The sequence below is a fragment of the Rattus norvegicus genome, chromosome 19 (assembly GCF_036323735.1).
Source record: "Rattus norvegicus strain BN/NHsdMcwi chromosome 19, GRCr8, whole genome shotgun sequence".
NCBI lineage: Eukaryota > Metazoa > Chordata > Mammalia > Rodentia > Muridae > Rattus > Rattus norvegicus.
This window is the reverse complement of record NC_086037.1, coordinates 51,485,002-51,502,462: the sequence shown is the minus strand read 5'-3', so window position 1 is coordinate 51,502,462 and position 17,461 is coordinate 51,485,002. Positions and strand designations below refer to the sequence as shown.

Below are 17,461 nucleotides of genomic sequence, written 5' to 3'. Positions count from 1 at the left end.
TTCCTCCCTCCCTTCCTTCCTCCCTTCCTTCCTTCCTTCCTTCCTTCCTTCCTTCCTTTTTTTTCTTACAGAAATAAGGGACTCTTCATAAACTAACCAAACCTCTGTCTAGTGATGAAGCATAACATGTTATCTTTTTTAAGTAAATAGAGACATACATACTTTCTTTGTTTTGTTTTGTTTTTCAGCAGTAGGGAGGGGAAGGAGATGATGATAGCCAGGGCCTCACTGTGAAGCCCTGGCTGGTCCGGAACCTGCTATAGCAACCAGGCTGGCTTTGAATTTACAATGACCCTCTGAGCACAGGGATTACAGGTAAATACCTCCAGGGCCAGCTAGCCAGACCCATTGTTTTCTTCCTTCCTTCTTTTCTTTCCTTTGGATTTATTATTCTTAATTATATGCATTTGTATACCCACCTGTATATGTGGTGCAGATGTCCAAGGAGCCCAGAGGCATTAGATCCCCCTGGACTAGAGTGAGGCAGTTGAGAAGAGAACCCCCTGATGTGGGTGCTGGGAACTGAACTCAGGTCCTCTGTAAAAGCATTATGTGGCATGTGCTCTTACCCACTAAGCCATCTCTCTAGTCCCTATTCATTCAAATTCTGGAAGTACTGGTTACGAGGCAAAGTTACAGATACAGTTCCGTGGTATAGTTCTTGTCAGCAGAAGGCCTGTGTTCAAAGTCCAAAGCCTCCAAAAACAAAAGGTCTTCAAGTATGAACATTAATTTGTGATGTCATCGACTTGAATTACCAACCTTAAACACGTCTTCAACACATCGACTAAGTTCCTCTTCAGTCACCAAAACAGTTCCTGGCACCATGTCGCTCTCTGGAATCTCTATGAAAACAAATAAAATTAACTCCATTCATTACTTTTCTGAACAGAAGACACTAATAAAGCAAAGTTTTATTAGTAAGATAGTCTAGGTAAAACCAGAAAATGAGTATCACCACTGTATGACATGCCATTTATATGTGATATTCATGGACCCTATGATGTTACTGGTTAGCTTTCATTCAGGAAAAACGAGTTGTAAAACGGAGGACTTTTGTCTCTTAACAGAGTATTAAAATAGCCCGCTTATGGAGGCCTATGCCTATAACCTCAGCTCTGCACAGCACATTTGGGGCTGAGACAACTCAGCTGAGTGCAAAGCCATTCTGTGCTCTATTGCTCTATAGCATGACCGTGTCTCCAAAACCCAAAATTAGGGCTAGAGATAATAAGGCTCAGTAGAGAAAAGCATTTGCTACTCTTGCAGAGGACCAAGGCTGTTCCAACATTCATTTGGGGGCTCCCAACCATTCATAACTCCAGTTCCTGGGATCTGATGCCCTCTTCTGGCCTCCTCAGGCACTGCATGCATGTGGTGCACAGAAATACATGCAGGCAAAAAGTTTATGGACTTTAAAAAATAAAAGTAAATGCTTTAAAAAATGAAAACCCAAACTTAAATAAAGAGCTCTTCAGACATATATTTTGACTATATATTGTCCTGTATGTAAGTTAAAAATTGGGTGGGCAGTGATGGTGCACACCTTTATCCCAGAGTTTGGGAGGCACAGACAGATATATCTATGAGTTCAAGGCCAGCCTGGTCTACAGAGTAAGTTCCAGGACAGCTAGGGCTACATAGAGAAACCCTGTATTGAAAAACAAATGAAAAAAATTGGGATAAATGAATTAAAGACATTTTCTTCTCTTTCTTTTTTCACCCCTCTTAAAAGATAAAATCTCAGGGGCTGGAGAGATGGCTCAGCGGTTAAGAGCACCCGCTTACTCTTCCTGAGTTCAGAGGTCCTGAGTTCAATTCCCAGCTACCACATGGTGGCTCACAACCATCTATAATGGGATCTGATACCTTCTTCTGGTGTATCTGAAGACAGTTACAGTGTACTCATATGTGAAATAAATAAATCTTTTAGAAAAAAAAAAAGATAAAATCTCATGTAGCCCAGGTTGGCCTTGAACCCCTTATGAAGCTAAGGATGACCTTACTTCTACCTCCACCTCCCAAGTGCTAGAACTCCAGGTGTGGGCCACTATGCTCAGCTTATGCAGTACTGGGCCCTGAACCCAGAGCTTCGTGCTAGCTAAACAAGTATATCTACTCAGCTAGACTCCTAATCCAAAACCTGAGATGGGATGGCTTCTCAGTCCTGCTCAGTAGCCCAGGCTGATCTCAAATTCATCATCCTCCTACCTCAACCTCTCAAGTGATATAAGATATAAGAATATGCTACCATGTTCAAAGTTTATTGTTTTTTAAGTTTTATCTTTTTATTTCTAATTATGTGCATGTATACCACCTCTACATGTGAGAACAGATACCCACAAAGGCCAAAAAGGGACATGGACCCCTTGAAGCTACAGCTGTGAGCAGCATGGGTGTTGGGAACTAAACTCAGGTCCTCTGCAATGGCAGTAAGTATTCTGAACTGCTGGCCCATCTCTTCAGTTCTCCCCTGAATTTTCTGATGGTGGTGGTGGGCCTCATAGATACCCAGGTAAAAGAGTACCATAATGCAATGCCCATGTGGAAGTCAGAGGACAATGTAAAACAAACAAACACACAGACAAAACCATGCCTATCTTTTTTTTTTTTTTAAAGATTTATTTATTTATTATATATAAGTACACTGTAGCTGTCTTCAGATGTACCAGAAGAGGGCATCAGATCTCTTTACAGATGGTTGTGAGCCACCATGTGGTTGCTGGGAATTGAACTCATGACCTCTGGAAGAGCAGTCGGGTGCTCTTAACCGCTGAGCCATCTCTCCAGCCCCAAAACCATGCCTATCTTAAAGACTAATAAATGTGGTCATCCATGACTGCCACACAGGACTGAAAACGAGAAAAGAATCTGGAAACCAAACATTGGTAAGAAAGTTTCCTCTTCAGACTTTTCTAGTAGCAATGATATATCAGGTGGGACTGGCCACATTCCCACCAGCCTGGTGGACAGAGGCTGAGGCAGACTGCTCAGAAGTTTATTTATGGCCTGCCCGGGTGACAAAGTGAGTTTAAGACCAGTCTGAGTAACTTAAGATCTGTGGCTAAACAAACAACAACAACAACAACAACAAAGAAAAAACCAAGTGGTTAACAGCACTGGCTGCTCTTCCAGAGAACCCAGTTTGACTTCCAGCATCCACACGACAGCTCATGATGTCTACAGCTCCAGTTCTAGAGCTCTGACACTCTCACATAGTCATAAAATAAAAAAATAAAAAAATAAATTAAAACAAAGGGAGAAGCTTGAGAAATGGCTCAGTGGTTAAGAGCACTGGATACTCCTCTAGGGCTCAGGCTCAATTCCCAGCACCCACATAGCAGTTCAGAACTGTAACTCCAGTTCCAGGGGATCTATGGCACCAGGCACGCATGTGGTGCACATATATATGCAGGCTAAGTACCCATACATAGAAAACAAAATAAACAAATCTTTTTTAAAAAATTAAAATTAAGGGCTGGAGAGATGGCTCAGTGGTTAAGAGCACTGACTGCTCTTCCAGAGGTCCTGAGTTCAAATCCCAGCACCCACATGGTGGCTCACAACCATCTGTAATGGGGTCTGATGCCCTCTTCTGGTGTGTCTGAAGACAGCTATAGTGTATATAATAAATAAATAAATAAATCTTTTAAAAAAATTAAAATTAAAACATTTTATGACCATTACAGCTGAGGTCAGTATTTCCCCACGCCATGAGACCTCCTTTTTTTTTTTTTTTTTTTTCCTTTGGAGCTGGGGACCGAACCCAGGGCCTTGCGCCTGCTAGGCAAGCGCTCTACCACTGAGCTAAATCACCATCAAATTAAAACATTTTAAAAAGTGAGCACTTGCCCAGCCTCCTGAGGCGTCAGGTCCCATCAGCCAGCACCACCCCATTAAAAGGAATTGGTCATATCTTATTTAGTCCCTTTCGATACCAACAGATGCACGTGCAAAGCATGTAAGCAACGTGGTAAATATAATGCAGGAAGAAAACCTCCCAAACAGACCCCCAGTAGTCTGGTCCTGGAAGGAACAAACATGTGCACCAAGCCCTGACAGTTTGTATCTATGTGAGAATTTCCAAGTGTGCTCAATAGTCAGTTGGGAGGTGACCATGCTTTCTCTGACTGTTCAAACTTCGTCGGCTTATGTGTATGTGCATCCCTGTGCATGCGCTCTCCTGCCTGCCACAACCCAGGTGAGGAAGTCAGAGGACAACCTGCAGAGGTTCCTTCTCTCCTTCTACCAGCTGCGTCCTGGGGACTGAACTCGAGTCCCCAGGCCTGGCAGCAAGCACCTTTCCCACCGAGCTATCTGGCTGGCTCTTTCTGAAATTTGGATGGTTGTTTTTAAAGTTTTTTTTAAGAAACAGAAACTGACATCTTTCTTTGAAGATTTATGCTGAAGGATTTAGGAGTGATGTGTCATCACGTCTACAACTAACTCAGTGTTCCAGAAAAAACTGCATTCATGTATGCTGAGGGAAATGAAGCACATGTGACCAAAATGGAACAGGTGGTGACTGGTGCAGGGTGCCTGAGGGGTTCATGCTCTCTTCTTGAAACTTTACAAAGTAGTTCCCAAGTGAAGAGCTGGGAGGGAGAGGGAAACTGAAAGACCCCAGATGTAAGCCTTTAAGTCTGGGCTGTAGACACTGCAGCCCCACTTACCTGCTGTGGTCGAGCATCGATGCAGAGGCGCTAACATGGGCTGAAGCAAATACTTTGGGGCCAGTTCTGGGCGTTCCCTCAACATAGTCGTGAAGGTGGTAGTAGCCACTCTCTGAAACTGCCGTGCTGTCAGTTTATCTTGAAGATGGAATAAGTCCAGAATCTGCAATAAAAAGTAACAGTAAATATAAATGAGATGGGGAACTATTTACAATTTTTAATTTTTTTAAAATGTGTTTGAGAGCCAAGCAGTGGTTCCACATCCCTTTAATCCTAGCACTCAGAAGGTAGAGGCAGGAGGATCTCTACAAGTCTTTGAAGCCAGTTTGGTCTACAGAACGAGTTCCAGGACAGCCAGAGCTACACAGAGAAATCCTGTCTCAAAAAAACAAAACAGGGCTGGAGAGATGGCTCAGCCGTTAAAGGCTAGGCTCACAACCAAAAAAACAAAACAACAAACAGAAATAAACCATAAAGTGTGTACAGGTATTTTTACATGCACGCCTTGTACATGTACATGTCTGTACACCACACGCATGCCTTGCCACAGACGCAAGGAAGGAGTGTTGGATTCTCTGGGACTGGACTTCCAGACAGCAAGTCCCTATGTGGGTGTAGGAAATTAAACGTGAAGCCTATAGAAGAGCAACCAGTGTTCTTAATCGCAAAACCATCTCTCCAGCCCCAAAAAACATTTATTGAAGCCAAAAATTATAAAGTCACTGAGAGACTACTGAATACTGAGATGACAGAACTGCTTTAATTTAACAACCAGACATCAAAGGATACAAGCTAAAGAGACTGGTGGTGGCAGTAATGGTGGCAATTTGCAGTTTTGTTTTTTGCTTTGGAGGACTTAGGTAGGTGGTAGTTTGAGACAGGGTCTCAGTGGCCTGCAACGTGCTGTGCACAGCAGGATCAGAGATGTGTGTGTGTGTGTGTGTGTGTGTGTGTGTGTGTGCGCACCGCCTCAACTCAGAGACCATCTGTCTCTTCCACTCACTCACGTGCTGGGATTCTAAGTACGTGCCCGCATCCATGGCCAAGATTTATTTTGTGTGTGTGTGTGTGTGTGTGTGTGTGTACATGTACATATGTGGGAGTGCCCTTGTGGGGAGGGTAGAGAATGTCAGATCCTCTGGAACTGCCTGATATGGGTGCTGGCAACCAAACTTGAGTCCTCTCAAAGAGTAGCAATCACCTTAAGCCTTGAGTGAACCCTCCAGTCTAGTTCTTCTTTTCCTTTTAAACTGTTACCAAGTTAATCTAATTCATTTAAGACTTAGCTCACTTTAGGTTAAAAACTAAAAACATGGGAAAAGAGATAACCAGAAGAAACTTTGGTGAGGTTATTCCCCCACAGTGGTGCAGTCTAAAAACTCAAGAGATCTTCTCGTCTTGATATCCTCAACTCTGGGAATTGAAGTGTGAGCCACTATGCCCACCTGGTGAGCCACTCTTAAACCTAAGAATGAGGTCTTACTCGTCCACAGGTTTTTATTTACTTATTAGGAAGGACCCAGGGTTGGGTCCTGGAAATAGCCCAGCAGCTGAGAGCACTTAGTGCTCTTGCAGAGGACCAGAGCTTGAGCTCCTAGCGCCCACACCAGGCAGCTCACAAATGCCTTGTTCTAATTCGGTTTTCTGCTCTGGTGGTAAGCTGATCGAGCCCTTGTGGAAGGAAAGGGTTTTACAGCTCACAGGTCATATAGTCCAGCATCAAGGGAAGCCAAGGCAGGAACTGAAGCAGAAATCAAGGAGGAAGGAGTTCTACTGACTGCCTTGCTCCGCATGGCCTGTCAGCTTGCCTCTTTTTTTTCGGAGCTGGGAACCGAAAGCTTGCCTCTTATATAGCTGATGACCACCTGCCCGGGGTGGCACTGCCCACAGTGAGCTGGGCCTTCCACAGTAATCATTAATCAAGGAAATAGCCCACAGATTCACACATATACCAGTTGATAGAGGCAATTCCTCAGTTGGGGTTTCTTCTTCTCAGGTGACTCTAGTTTGTGTCAAGTTGACAACTGACCAGCAAATACCTGTAACTCCAGGACACAGGATGGCGTGGGTGTGTGCATGCGTGTGCATGGAGGAGGAAGTGGTGGTGCTGGTGTTGGGCCCCAGTGGGCACAGTGCCTCCCACCTGTAACCCCAGCACTAGGGAAGCTATAGCAGGAGGATCACTCCCAACATGAGCTGTCTATCAAGTTCTAAGCCAGTCTAGACTACCGATATCCTGTCTCAAACAATAGGAAAGAGTCATCCTAAACAGCGAAGAGAAACACCACAGCGCTCTCCCTTCAGTTTACTTGCTACCCTCTATGTGAATTAGCAGATAACACTTGATGGACCAACAGGAACAAGGTGACTTACCTGCGGGCAGATGTCCTTGTAGTAGCTCTCTGGGGAAAGGGACTGCTGGGGACAAGAGGCCAGAATCTTTGCAATCAAGTCACACTTCTTCCAGTCAGCAGCTGTGGCCTCGGCATCACTCCCACCAGCCGCCCCCGCTGTTACATGGAAAGAAACATCAAATGCTCAGAACAGTCCTCAGAGAAAGTGCTATGGAATGCATCTGCCTTAAAATTTGGGATAAGAAATGTTTCTTTTTCTCTACGGGAAACAATGTTTTTCATATTTTATTTACTCTATTATAATTTCATCCATATATAAAATGTTGTTTATCAAAGTCTCCCCATACCCTCTCCTGAGCTAGGTGTGGTGCCGCATGCCTGCAACCTCAGCATTTGGGAAGCAGCCTCTAAAGAGAAAAAGCCGATGTGCTGAGCCGTGCCACAAATCTAAGGCCAGCCAAGTCCAAATAAAGCGTTCCAGCTAGGGTTACATGAGAAGTCATTGCTAGTAGTGCTAAGAAGCAATTTTTTTTTTTAAGTTTAGGCAGAAGGAAATATGGATTGAAGTTCAGTTTTCAAAGATTTATTCATTTTCTATCATTTGTATAATTGTTTAGCTTGCATGATGCATATGCACTGATAAGCCTTTTAGCCAAAAGATCCTCTGGAACTGGAGTTACAGATGGTTGCGAACCACCATGAGGGTGTTGGGAACCAAACCCTGAACAAGAACAGCCAGTGCCTTTAACCACTAAGCCATCTCTCCTGGTTCTTTTAATTGTTTTGTTTTGTTTCTGTTTGAGACTGGGTCTCACTAAGCAGAATGTAGACCAGTTTAACCTCTCACTCTTCAAAGTCCTGCGTGCTGAGGTCCTAGCACTTGCCAACACACCTGACTTGGAAACATTGTATCCTTATAGCAGCCTCCGATCTGCATGCTTTTGAGCATGCTCTACTGGGTTGAGCTCCATGCCTCATAGATGCTAGGTAAAGAGGACTAGCATTCAGGGAAAATAAAATGCAAAGGTCAGCAACTTACCTCTGACTCTAAATCAAAGGGAAACAGATACCAAAGTAACAGAAACATGTTATTTCTTACCACCTGCTCCTTCCAAAATGCCCCGGACTACTGCCTGAACGCCATTGGGTCTCATCAACCTTTCAGAGAGCAGCTGCCCACAGAGACGGCGGAGCCATGCTGGGGCCGGACACCTTAGCTTCGTCTTCACATCTGTACAGGACTGATTAAAGGGGTGGGGGTGGGGGTAAATAAAATATAAACTGAGCATCAGTGAAATACATGGTAGGAAGACACTGCTTTTAATTTCTGTGCTGGGGAGATAGCTCAGTGGTATATCATGCATTTAATATGTGCAAGCACCTATGTTTAATCACACACACACACACACACACACACACACACACACACACACACACACACGGGCGGAGGGGGGGAGTACATGTGCAATGTTCCCCCAGTCTGTCTTCTAAGTGCTAGTAAGTGAACCCAGGGCCTTGTGAGTGCTAGGCAAGCACCCTACCACTGAGCCCCACTCACAAGAGATACACTTGCCTCTGCCACCTAAATGGTGGGATTAAAGGCATATATTACCACACCCAGTCTCTCCAATAACTATTTTTAAGAGAAAAACTAAGTTGGACTAATGATACAGGCCTATAATCCTAGCTACTTGAAAGGGTTACAGCAGAAGGATTCCCAAATTCAACGCTTGTCTAGGCTACAGACCAACCTGATAAGTTATCAAAACTCTCTTAAAAGAAAAAGGTAAGCTATCTAAATGCCAACAATGTATATTAGAATGTTTTCCAAACAAAGATGCTGAGAATAGTAACAGCTCTAGTTTAAATTTCTTGAGCTCAAATTATTCCATTCAAAGCATAAAGTATCCAAATACTTCTATCAAAAAATATATAGTCCAATATCCAAATCTTAGTTAAGAAACAAAAACTGGGAGTTGGGGATTTAGTTCAGTGGTAGAGCGCTTGCCTAGGAAGCGCAAGGCCCTGGGTTCGGTCCCCAGCTCCAAAAAAAAGAAACAAACAAAAAAAAAAAAAAAAAAAAAAAAAAAAAAAGAAACAAAAACCCAAGACCAAAAGGATGGCTAGTGAGTAAAGGCACTGGCCACCAAGCCTACCATCCTGAGTTTGAGCCCAGAACCCACGTTATAGAAGGGAGTGCTGAGTCCTGCTAGCTGTTGTAGGACCTGCCTCTGTCTGCACACACCGCATGCCATGCGTGGTATGGCATGCACACCCCACTCCCAACAAAACATAAATGGAATTTAAAAAGTCATACAGAGGCTGACGATGTAACTCAGTGGTAGACGAGGGTTGTGCTTTGTTTAATTGTTTATTTGTTTTGGGTTTGTTTGTTTGTTTCCTTACTTTTGAGACAGGTTTCTCTGTGTAACCCTGGCTATCCTGAAACTCCCCTGGTAGACCAGGCTGGCCTGGAACTCAAGAGATTCGCCTGCCTCTGCCTCTTGAATGCTGAGATTAAAAGTGTTCACACCACCTCCACCGCCGCCTCCACCAGAGACTGTAGACTTAGCATGTACAAGATCCTGGGTTCAATCTCTTGCATCACAAATGAAAAGACCCAAAGCTCCTAGCACTTAGAAGGCTGAAGGAAAAGGAGAGCCACTAGTTTAAGGCCAGCCTGTGCCACAGAGTAAGTAGCCAGCCTCAACTATAGAGTGAGACTTTGTCTCAAAACAAATGTATGAACTGAAGAGGTAGGCAGATGGCACAAGGGCATTAGCTGCTGTTAGCAGAGGGCGTGGGTTCATGTTAGCATGGTGGCTCATAACATCTACACCCAATTCCAGGACATCCAAGCCCCTTTTCTGACCTCTGCAGACACTAGGAAAGACAGGGTACACATGCAGGCAAAACATTCACACCTATCAACACTTTTTTTAAAATTATGAAAAAAAACCCAAATTATGTATGTTTATACATTTTTATGGAGCATACATAGTACACTTAGAATTCCAGCACTCAGGAGCTAGAAGGCAGGTGAACCACAAGTGCAAAACTAGCCTGGGCTATATAAGACTGCCTCAAAAACAAAACAAAATGCAGTTAGAGAAAAATAAAGGGCAAGGATAATCCTAGATTTGAAAAAAAAAAAAATACACGTGACTCTCTGTGTGTGTCTATGTACGTATGTGTATGTGTGTGTGTGTGTGTGTGTGTGTGTGTGTGTATGTCTGTGTGTGTGACTGTGCGTCTCTGTGTGTATGTGTCTGTGTGTATGTGTGGGTGTGTCTATGTGTGTATCTATGTGTGTGTGTCTGTGTGTATATGTCTGTGTGTGTCTATGTGTGTGTGTCTGTGTGTGTGTTTGTATATCTGTGTTTTACTCTGTGTGTGTATAGTCTGTGTGTTTGACTCTGTGTGTGTGTCTGTGTGTATATGTGTGTGTGCATGTGTATGTCCGTGTGTGTGACTGTGTGTCTCTGTGTGTGTGTCTGTGTGTATGTGTGTGTGTCTACGTGTGTATCTATGTGTGTGTGTCTGTGTGTATATGTCTGTGTGTGTATGTGTCTGTGTGTGTCTATGTGTGTGTGTCTGTGTGTGTGTTTGTATGTCTGTGTGTTTGTCTCTGTGTATGTGTGTCTGTGTGTGTGTGTGTGTGTGTCTGTGTGTGTGTGTGTGTGTGTGTGTGTGACTGTGCATGTCTGTGTGTGTGTTCACATTAAATTGCCATAAGCCTTTAAAAAGTGATTGTAATCTTGGGAAAGTATGCATCATCCCATTAACAAAAAGGTCTTAAATTATCCTGAAGGTTAATGTCACCTCGTTTTATAAATACCATTTGATGATCTAATAAATGAAGAGTAGGGTGTAGTGGCTTACACCATACTTGGGAGACAGAAGCAGTCTAAATTCAAAACTAGCCTGGCCTGCATTGTAAGGGTCTGGAGAGATAGCTCTGCACTTCAGAGTACTGGCCACTCTTCCAAAGGACCCAGGTCACTAGCACCCACATGACAGTTCACATCCTTCTTTCACCAGTTTAACCCCAGGAGATCCAACACACACTTCTGGACTCTCAGATACTAGACATGGTGGTACAGAGACAAAAATGTAGGCAAAAAGATAAATACAAATAGAACAAGGTGTAAATACAGCTATGTGTGCTGGTACAAGCCCTTACTTTTCCTATCACTTGGCAAGCAAAGGCATACACATCTTTGTGAGAGTTCCAGGCCAATCAGGGCTACACAGTGAAACCCTATCTACAAAATATTACTACTACTACTACTACTACTACTACTACTACTACTACTACTAGTACTACTAGAAAAAGGAGGGGGAAGAGGAAGAAGAAGAGGAGGGGTAACAGCAGCAAGTTTCAACTAGATGATTTTATAGGAAATTAAAGCTAGCTACGTTTCCAGGCAAAAGAGACAGCACACCCAGCAATCACCCCCCAGGTCCCGAGGTCTGAGTACCTGGGGTGATCCTCCCTGGAGGATAAGTAATTCCCGGACAGCTAATGGTTGATAGACTTGATCCAAGATGTCTCTCAAGGCCTGCCTTGACAGGGTTCTTTCCTCTTCTGTTAAGACCTAAAAGAAATGTGCATTTGGCTTTCATGGACTACAGAGCAGGCAAAGAACAGAAGGTAATGTTTCGGTATAGCTTGAGACTGGAGAGGAGGAAGAATTCCTCTTATTTCCTTCTGAGTGGAGGAGGCTGTGCTATGCCAACACTTGTGGTCCTCTCCATCCCTCGCTCCTCCATTCTGGGCAGGAGCCGTGATTTCCTTGCTGATGACTGTGGGATACACCTGCTCACTGTCCAGAGAGCACACAGCACTCAGCCTGTTCCTCTTCTCTCCGTGGGAGTGAGACAGAGCAGAGGTGTATCCCCTTCCATGGGAGAGACAGTGGGCACCACAGTTTTCTAGGTAGTAAGCGTCTCTGACTAGAGTGCACTGGTAGAGCTCCATCTTTATTTAAGAGATATCTCTCGGGCTGGAGAGATGGCTCAGAGGTTAAGAGCACTGTCTGCTCTTCCAGAGGTCATGAGTTCAATTCCCAGCAACCACATGGTGGCTCACAACCATCTATAAGGAGATCTGGTGCCCTCTTCTGGCCTGTACGTCTACATGCAGGTGGAACACTGTATACATAATAAATAAATCTTAAAAAAAAAAAGAGAGCGATCTCTCTCCACCTTTGTCTTTTTTTTTTTTTTTTTTTTAAGATTTATTGACTTTTATGTATAATGTTCTGCCAGAAGAGGGCACCAGGTCTCCTTATAAATGATTGTGAGCCATCGTCTGGTTGCTGGGAATTGAACTCAGAACCTCTGCAAGAGCAGTCAGTATTCTCAATCTCTGAGCCATCTCTCCAGCCCCCTCCACCTATGTCTTTACAAGCAGCAGTGGTGATATTTTTACTTCATTGTGGAACTGGTTCTCTTGTACCTCTATGAGAGTTCTGAGGATTAAACTGAGGTCACCAGGCATGTATGGTAAACGTCTTTACCCACTAAGCCTTTCTTACTACCCCCATGTTTTGACTTTTCATCTTTTACTCTGATCATGCCTTTTTTTTTTTTCCAGGAATTCAGAACTTGACTCTCAAAGAGGATGAAAGTTACTTTGGGTACTCTTAATGTCCAACAGTACTATCCCTTAGGTAATTACAGCTCACACTCAGGGTCCTGCCCATTAATTACCAGGTAGCACACTGAGATGTGGGTGCTATGCAGGGTAACTTCACAATATATTGTTACCTGTCACGGGATGTCCCTGACAACTCCTAAGCCAGCCTTCACACTTGGGTTCTTTCTATATGTTTTGTCTCTTTTCTAAGATCCTTGAATCACTGCGGGGCCTCAAAGGCAATCATAAGACCCTGACCTCAGGCCACAGGCACTGCTGGTCCTGCCCATACACATGACCCTGAAGTAAAGAGCAGATGCTCAGTTCTGAACAGTTTAGTGACACTACTTAGTCACAGAGTGGCTTTTAGGGAAATACCTGGAAGTGCTGTGTATTAGTTAGGGTTACTATGCTGTGATGAAACACCATGACCGGAAGTAAATTGGGGAGGAAAGGGTTTACTTTGCTTACACTTCCACATCACTGTGCATCATCAGGGAAGTAAGGGCAGGAACTAAAGCAAGGTAGGAACCTGGAGGCAGCAGCGATGCAGAGGCCACGAGCTGCTTACTAGCTTGCTCCTCGTGGCTTGCCATCCAGCTTTCTTACAGGACGCAGGACCACCAGTGTAGGCATGACACCACCCACGGTGGGCTGGGCCCTCCCCACATCAATCACTAGTTAAGAAAATGCTCTACAGGCTTGCCCACAGCCTGATCCTATGAAGGCATTGTCTCAACTGAGGGTCCCTCTCAGGTGACTCTAGCTATATCAAGCGGAATTAAACTGGCCAGCACAGGGGTTGGGGATTTGGCTCAGTGGTAGAGCGCTTGCCTAGCAACCGCAAGGCCCTGGGTTCGGTCCCCAGCTCCGAAAAAAAAAAGAAAAAAAAAACAAAAAAAAACAAAAAAAAAAAACTGGCCAGCACAAGGTGGGAGAGAGAAAACAGAAGGAATAAACAGAAGGACTTGAAGGAACACAAAAGAATAAGAACAAGGGTGTCCCCACAGGAGTGAGCCAGCGCTGGTGACTCCTGACCCATTTATATTTTAAAAGCAGCTTCTCTGCTTAGCTCCTGAGGCCGGCCCACTAATTGGAGAAACAGTGGTGTCCCATTTGTAAATCTTAGCTCCTCAATTATTGTGTGAGTTATATGAAAAGAAAAACCATGTCTATTCTGGTTTGCTTTCAGTTACTGTGACAAAACACTGACCAAAAGCAAGTTGAGGAGAAAGGGGCTTATTCAGCTTACACTTCCAGGTCACAGTCTTATTACTGAGGGAGTGCAGGACAGGAGCTCGAGCAAAAAACTAACACAGAAACCACGGAGGAGTGTATTTACTAGCTAGCTCTCTGATCTCTGCTCAGCTAGCTTTTGTATACAGCCCAGAACCACCTGCCCAGGGATGGCACAACCCACAGTGGGCTGGGCTCTCCCACACCAACTATTAATGAAGACTATCCCTCCCTCACAGACATCACCAGGGGCCAATCTTACCTGGGCAACCCTTGAATTGAGACATCCTTAAATGACACTGGGCTGCATCAAGTTGACAGCTGTAGCTAACTAGGACAATGTCTCAGGCTTCTGTAACCTCCACACAAATTCTGTGCTCCAAATACCAACTGCTACTCAACTGCTCACTGACTGAATGACAGCAAGGGACAGCTCATCCCCAGCACCTCCCATCCAAGTATTAGCCAGGCGCAACCCTGCTTAGCCTCCAACTATCGGACAAGATCTGGTGCATTCTCCTGGGATGAGCACAGACACCCCCTCCCCAACATCCAATACACCAGTGACTGAGCCTCTCACCCTTTATCTCCCTGGACCTCCTGAGGAAAAAGACGACTTTTAACTGCTTTCTGAATCAGCACTAGTGGGAACTGGTTTAGGAACTTAAAACACTTTATCATTATTCTGGCGAACATCTTCTAAAGCTTATATTATTATACTCATTTATAAAAGGGCTTGAGAGATAGCTCAGCAAATAAGAGTTCTTGCTGCTCTTTTAGAGAGTCTAAGTTCAGTTTTCAACACCCATATCCGGTAGCTCACTATAACCTATAATTCCAACTCCAAGGATCCAAGGGCATCTGCACACAAGTAGGTATATACTCACAGAGACATGCTATACATATTCATAGAAAAAAAGGATAAATTAAAAAAAAGAAAAAGGCTGGGTGGTAGTGGTGCACACCTTTAATCCCAGCACTTGGGAAGCAGAGAAAGGCGGATCTCTGAGCTCAATGCCAGCCTGGTCTATAGATCAAGTTCTAGCACAGCCAGAGCTACACAGAGAAATCCTGTCTCGACAAAACAAAACAAAAACAAACAAGAAGGGGGAGAACAGACATTCCAAGGAATAGCCTGAAATAGCTATCCACAGAATGATGTGGACAGATGAAATAGTGAAATGACAGCTCTAGTGTCAACTATACATGACAGCTATACTGTGCAGAAGACTAGCACCCACAGAATGAAGCTTCCATAACCTTCTCCCAAAAGATTACAGGTTACAACTCTGAGTGTGCTTTGGCACTAGATAGAAATTCCATATCTTTCAATCAGCTCATTCCTAAAGAACTAAGAAATGCCTTTCAGAACCTGACACAAATACACATTCTAGCATTCATATTCCCTCCACCCACCCACCCCCACTCCATATATTTACCTCTTCCACAGGTACTGGTGGTTTTCTTTTGGTTGGGCAGAATCCTAGTTGGCACAGACCTGCTGCAATATCCCCAAAATGGCGGCAAAAAATCAAGCTCCCCAGAGAAGCATGCTGAGCCAGGTCGAGGAGGACCCTGCAGCAGATGTACAGTCTCCGGGTGGCATGCGGGGCAGCCTCCAGACGTACAATACCCTGAACAACAGCTCCAAACTCAGTCCTGTCTCTCAGAGGGACTCCCACACCAGGCATGAGGTAGGGGCAGACACCCAAGGTGACTACAAACTGCAGAACGGACTGGAAGGTCTTCTGTTGGGAGACGCTGAGTGTATCCGGACTGAGGGCAGGGGCAGCTTCTGGAGTCCTCGGGTTAGGTTTGCCAGGATTGAACTCAGCTACAAGGCGGGTCATGATTTCCTTCAGACACAGCAGCAGCAACAAGGTTTGAGAGGTGAAACTCCACGTGATATCCTCAGAGCTCTGTGGCCATTCAGCCTTATCAGCAATTTCATCTCTTAGGGTTTTGAGTTTCTTCCACTGAGCATCCTTCAGAAACTTGGCCTCCAAAGCAGACAGGTTAGATTTAAGAGTCTCCAGTAGGACATCGTGTTTTGTGTTCTGTAGTGAAGTTGAGCCTGATCCTTTTAAAGTGGGAAAGGAAAAATGAACAAAAAAAACAAAAACAAAAAAACAAAAACAAAAAAAAACCAAATGACACTCCCTTCTGTGTGGAACATATTGCCCACTCCAGCCAGTGAAGACAGGAAAAACCGGGAGTGCTGAACACAAAACTGTCAAATACTTGTTTCGGGAGGGAGTCATTCTTGTGGTGTTAAGGACCAAACCCAGGGCCTTACACGAGGGGGTGGGGGGGTGGAGCTGGAGCTGGAGTTCAAAACATCAGCTGTCTTTCTCGGTCACTCTCTAACTTATTTGTTGAAACAGGGTCTCTCTCTGAACCTAGAGCTCACCAATGTGTCTAGACTGGCTAGCCAGGAAGCCTTGAGGATCTGTCTCTATCTCCCTGATTTCATGGGTGCTGGGATCCGAACTCAGGTCCTCACTTTGCATAGCAAGCATGTTACCAAATGAGTCATCACCCTGCACAGCTTCTCTTTCTTACTTAATTACATTTGAAATTATTCTGCAGTAAATCATATTGCTTCTATACATGAAAAGTTACTGAAAGGTTTAAAACTAGGGCTGACCAGACTAAATATCCTGGCCCACCAGCATTAAAATATGGTTCCTTCATCAAATGCAGGAAATGTGAGTTGTAACTGACATTAACCATTCAGATCAGCAACTAAATCTCTACATGACTCCTGTGATTTGATTTCCGTGACCAAACAGGCAGGGACTTAAAGCAAGAGCTTAGTGGAGTGCTGGAGCCCCTGTGATATCGCAGTCTTCACTGCCCTCTACGGGTGATATGAGAAAATAAAGTACGCCAAAATGTTCGCTTCTCTTTTTCTTTCCTTCTCTTCTTTCTTTCTTCCTTTCTTTCGTTTGTTTTGTTTTGAGGTTGTTTTTGTTTTTTTTGTTTTGTTTTGTTTTTTTTTTTTTGAGACAGGGTTTCTCTGTGTAGCCCTGGCTGTCCTGGAACTTGTTCTGAACACCAGGCTGGCTTTAAACTAAGAAATCCTCCTGCCTCTACCTAGAATTAAAGGCAAAGGGCCACCTGGCTTGGCTCCTCTTTTTCTTCAGCAGCAAACCCCACATCCTTCCCCCAAATGCCAGGGTCTTGCTGTTTCAAGCCCAGACTGGTCTCTGCTTCCTGAGTGCTAGAATTAGAAGCACCATGCCCAGTGAGTAGTGGGCATGTGGGTTTCTTTAAAAACTCGGTTATGTATATCAATATGCTTTTGTTTTAACTCCTGGTGAGATATGGGACTGCTTCAGTTTGCCTACAGTCATTAACTATACTGGTCTCGAGCACTGGGAGGGGCATGATCTTAGTCAGCTGCAGAAAGGTGGCTGCTGCTCCACCAGCCCAGCCCAGCCCACTATGCCATCCTCCTCCCCAACCCCTGCTTCTCTTAGCTGCCACTGTTGTGGTTTGACAGAAGTCGGAGCTATTCTGACAATGAAGACAGGACTCGCCCAGGGAACCCAACA

The 17,461-nt window shown here is 44.4% G+C and overlaps 1 protein-coding gene across 4 annotated transcripts in view; it reads right to left on the bottom strand.

Annotated features, from left to right (window-relative positions):
- The window catches only part of Tango6 (transport and golgi organization 6 homolog), a 187,759-nt gene that overhangs the window by 164,680 nt on the left and 5,618 nt on the right, over nucleotides 1-17,461 (bottom strand). For all 4 annotated transcript variants that reach the window (XM_063278042.1, XM_006255568.5, XM_039098139.2 and 1 more), the window contains exons 2-7: nucleotides 15,344-15,984; nucleotides 11,509-11,625; nucleotides 8,127-8,268; nucleotides 7,047-7,183; nucleotides 4,674-4,836; nucleotides 763-845 (exon numbers count right to left, since the gene is read on the bottom strand). In XM_063278042.1, the coding sequence (XP_063134112.1) occupies nucleotides 763-845; nucleotides 4,674-4,836; nucleotides 7,047-7,183; nucleotides 8,127-8,268; nucleotides 11,509-11,625; nucleotides 15,344-15,984 (1,283 nt within the window). The remainder of the gene's footprint in view (nucleotides 1-762; nucleotides 846-4,673; nucleotides 4,837-7,046; nucleotides 7,184-8,126; nucleotides 8,269-11,508; nucleotides 11,626-15,343; nucleotides 15,985-17,461) is intronic.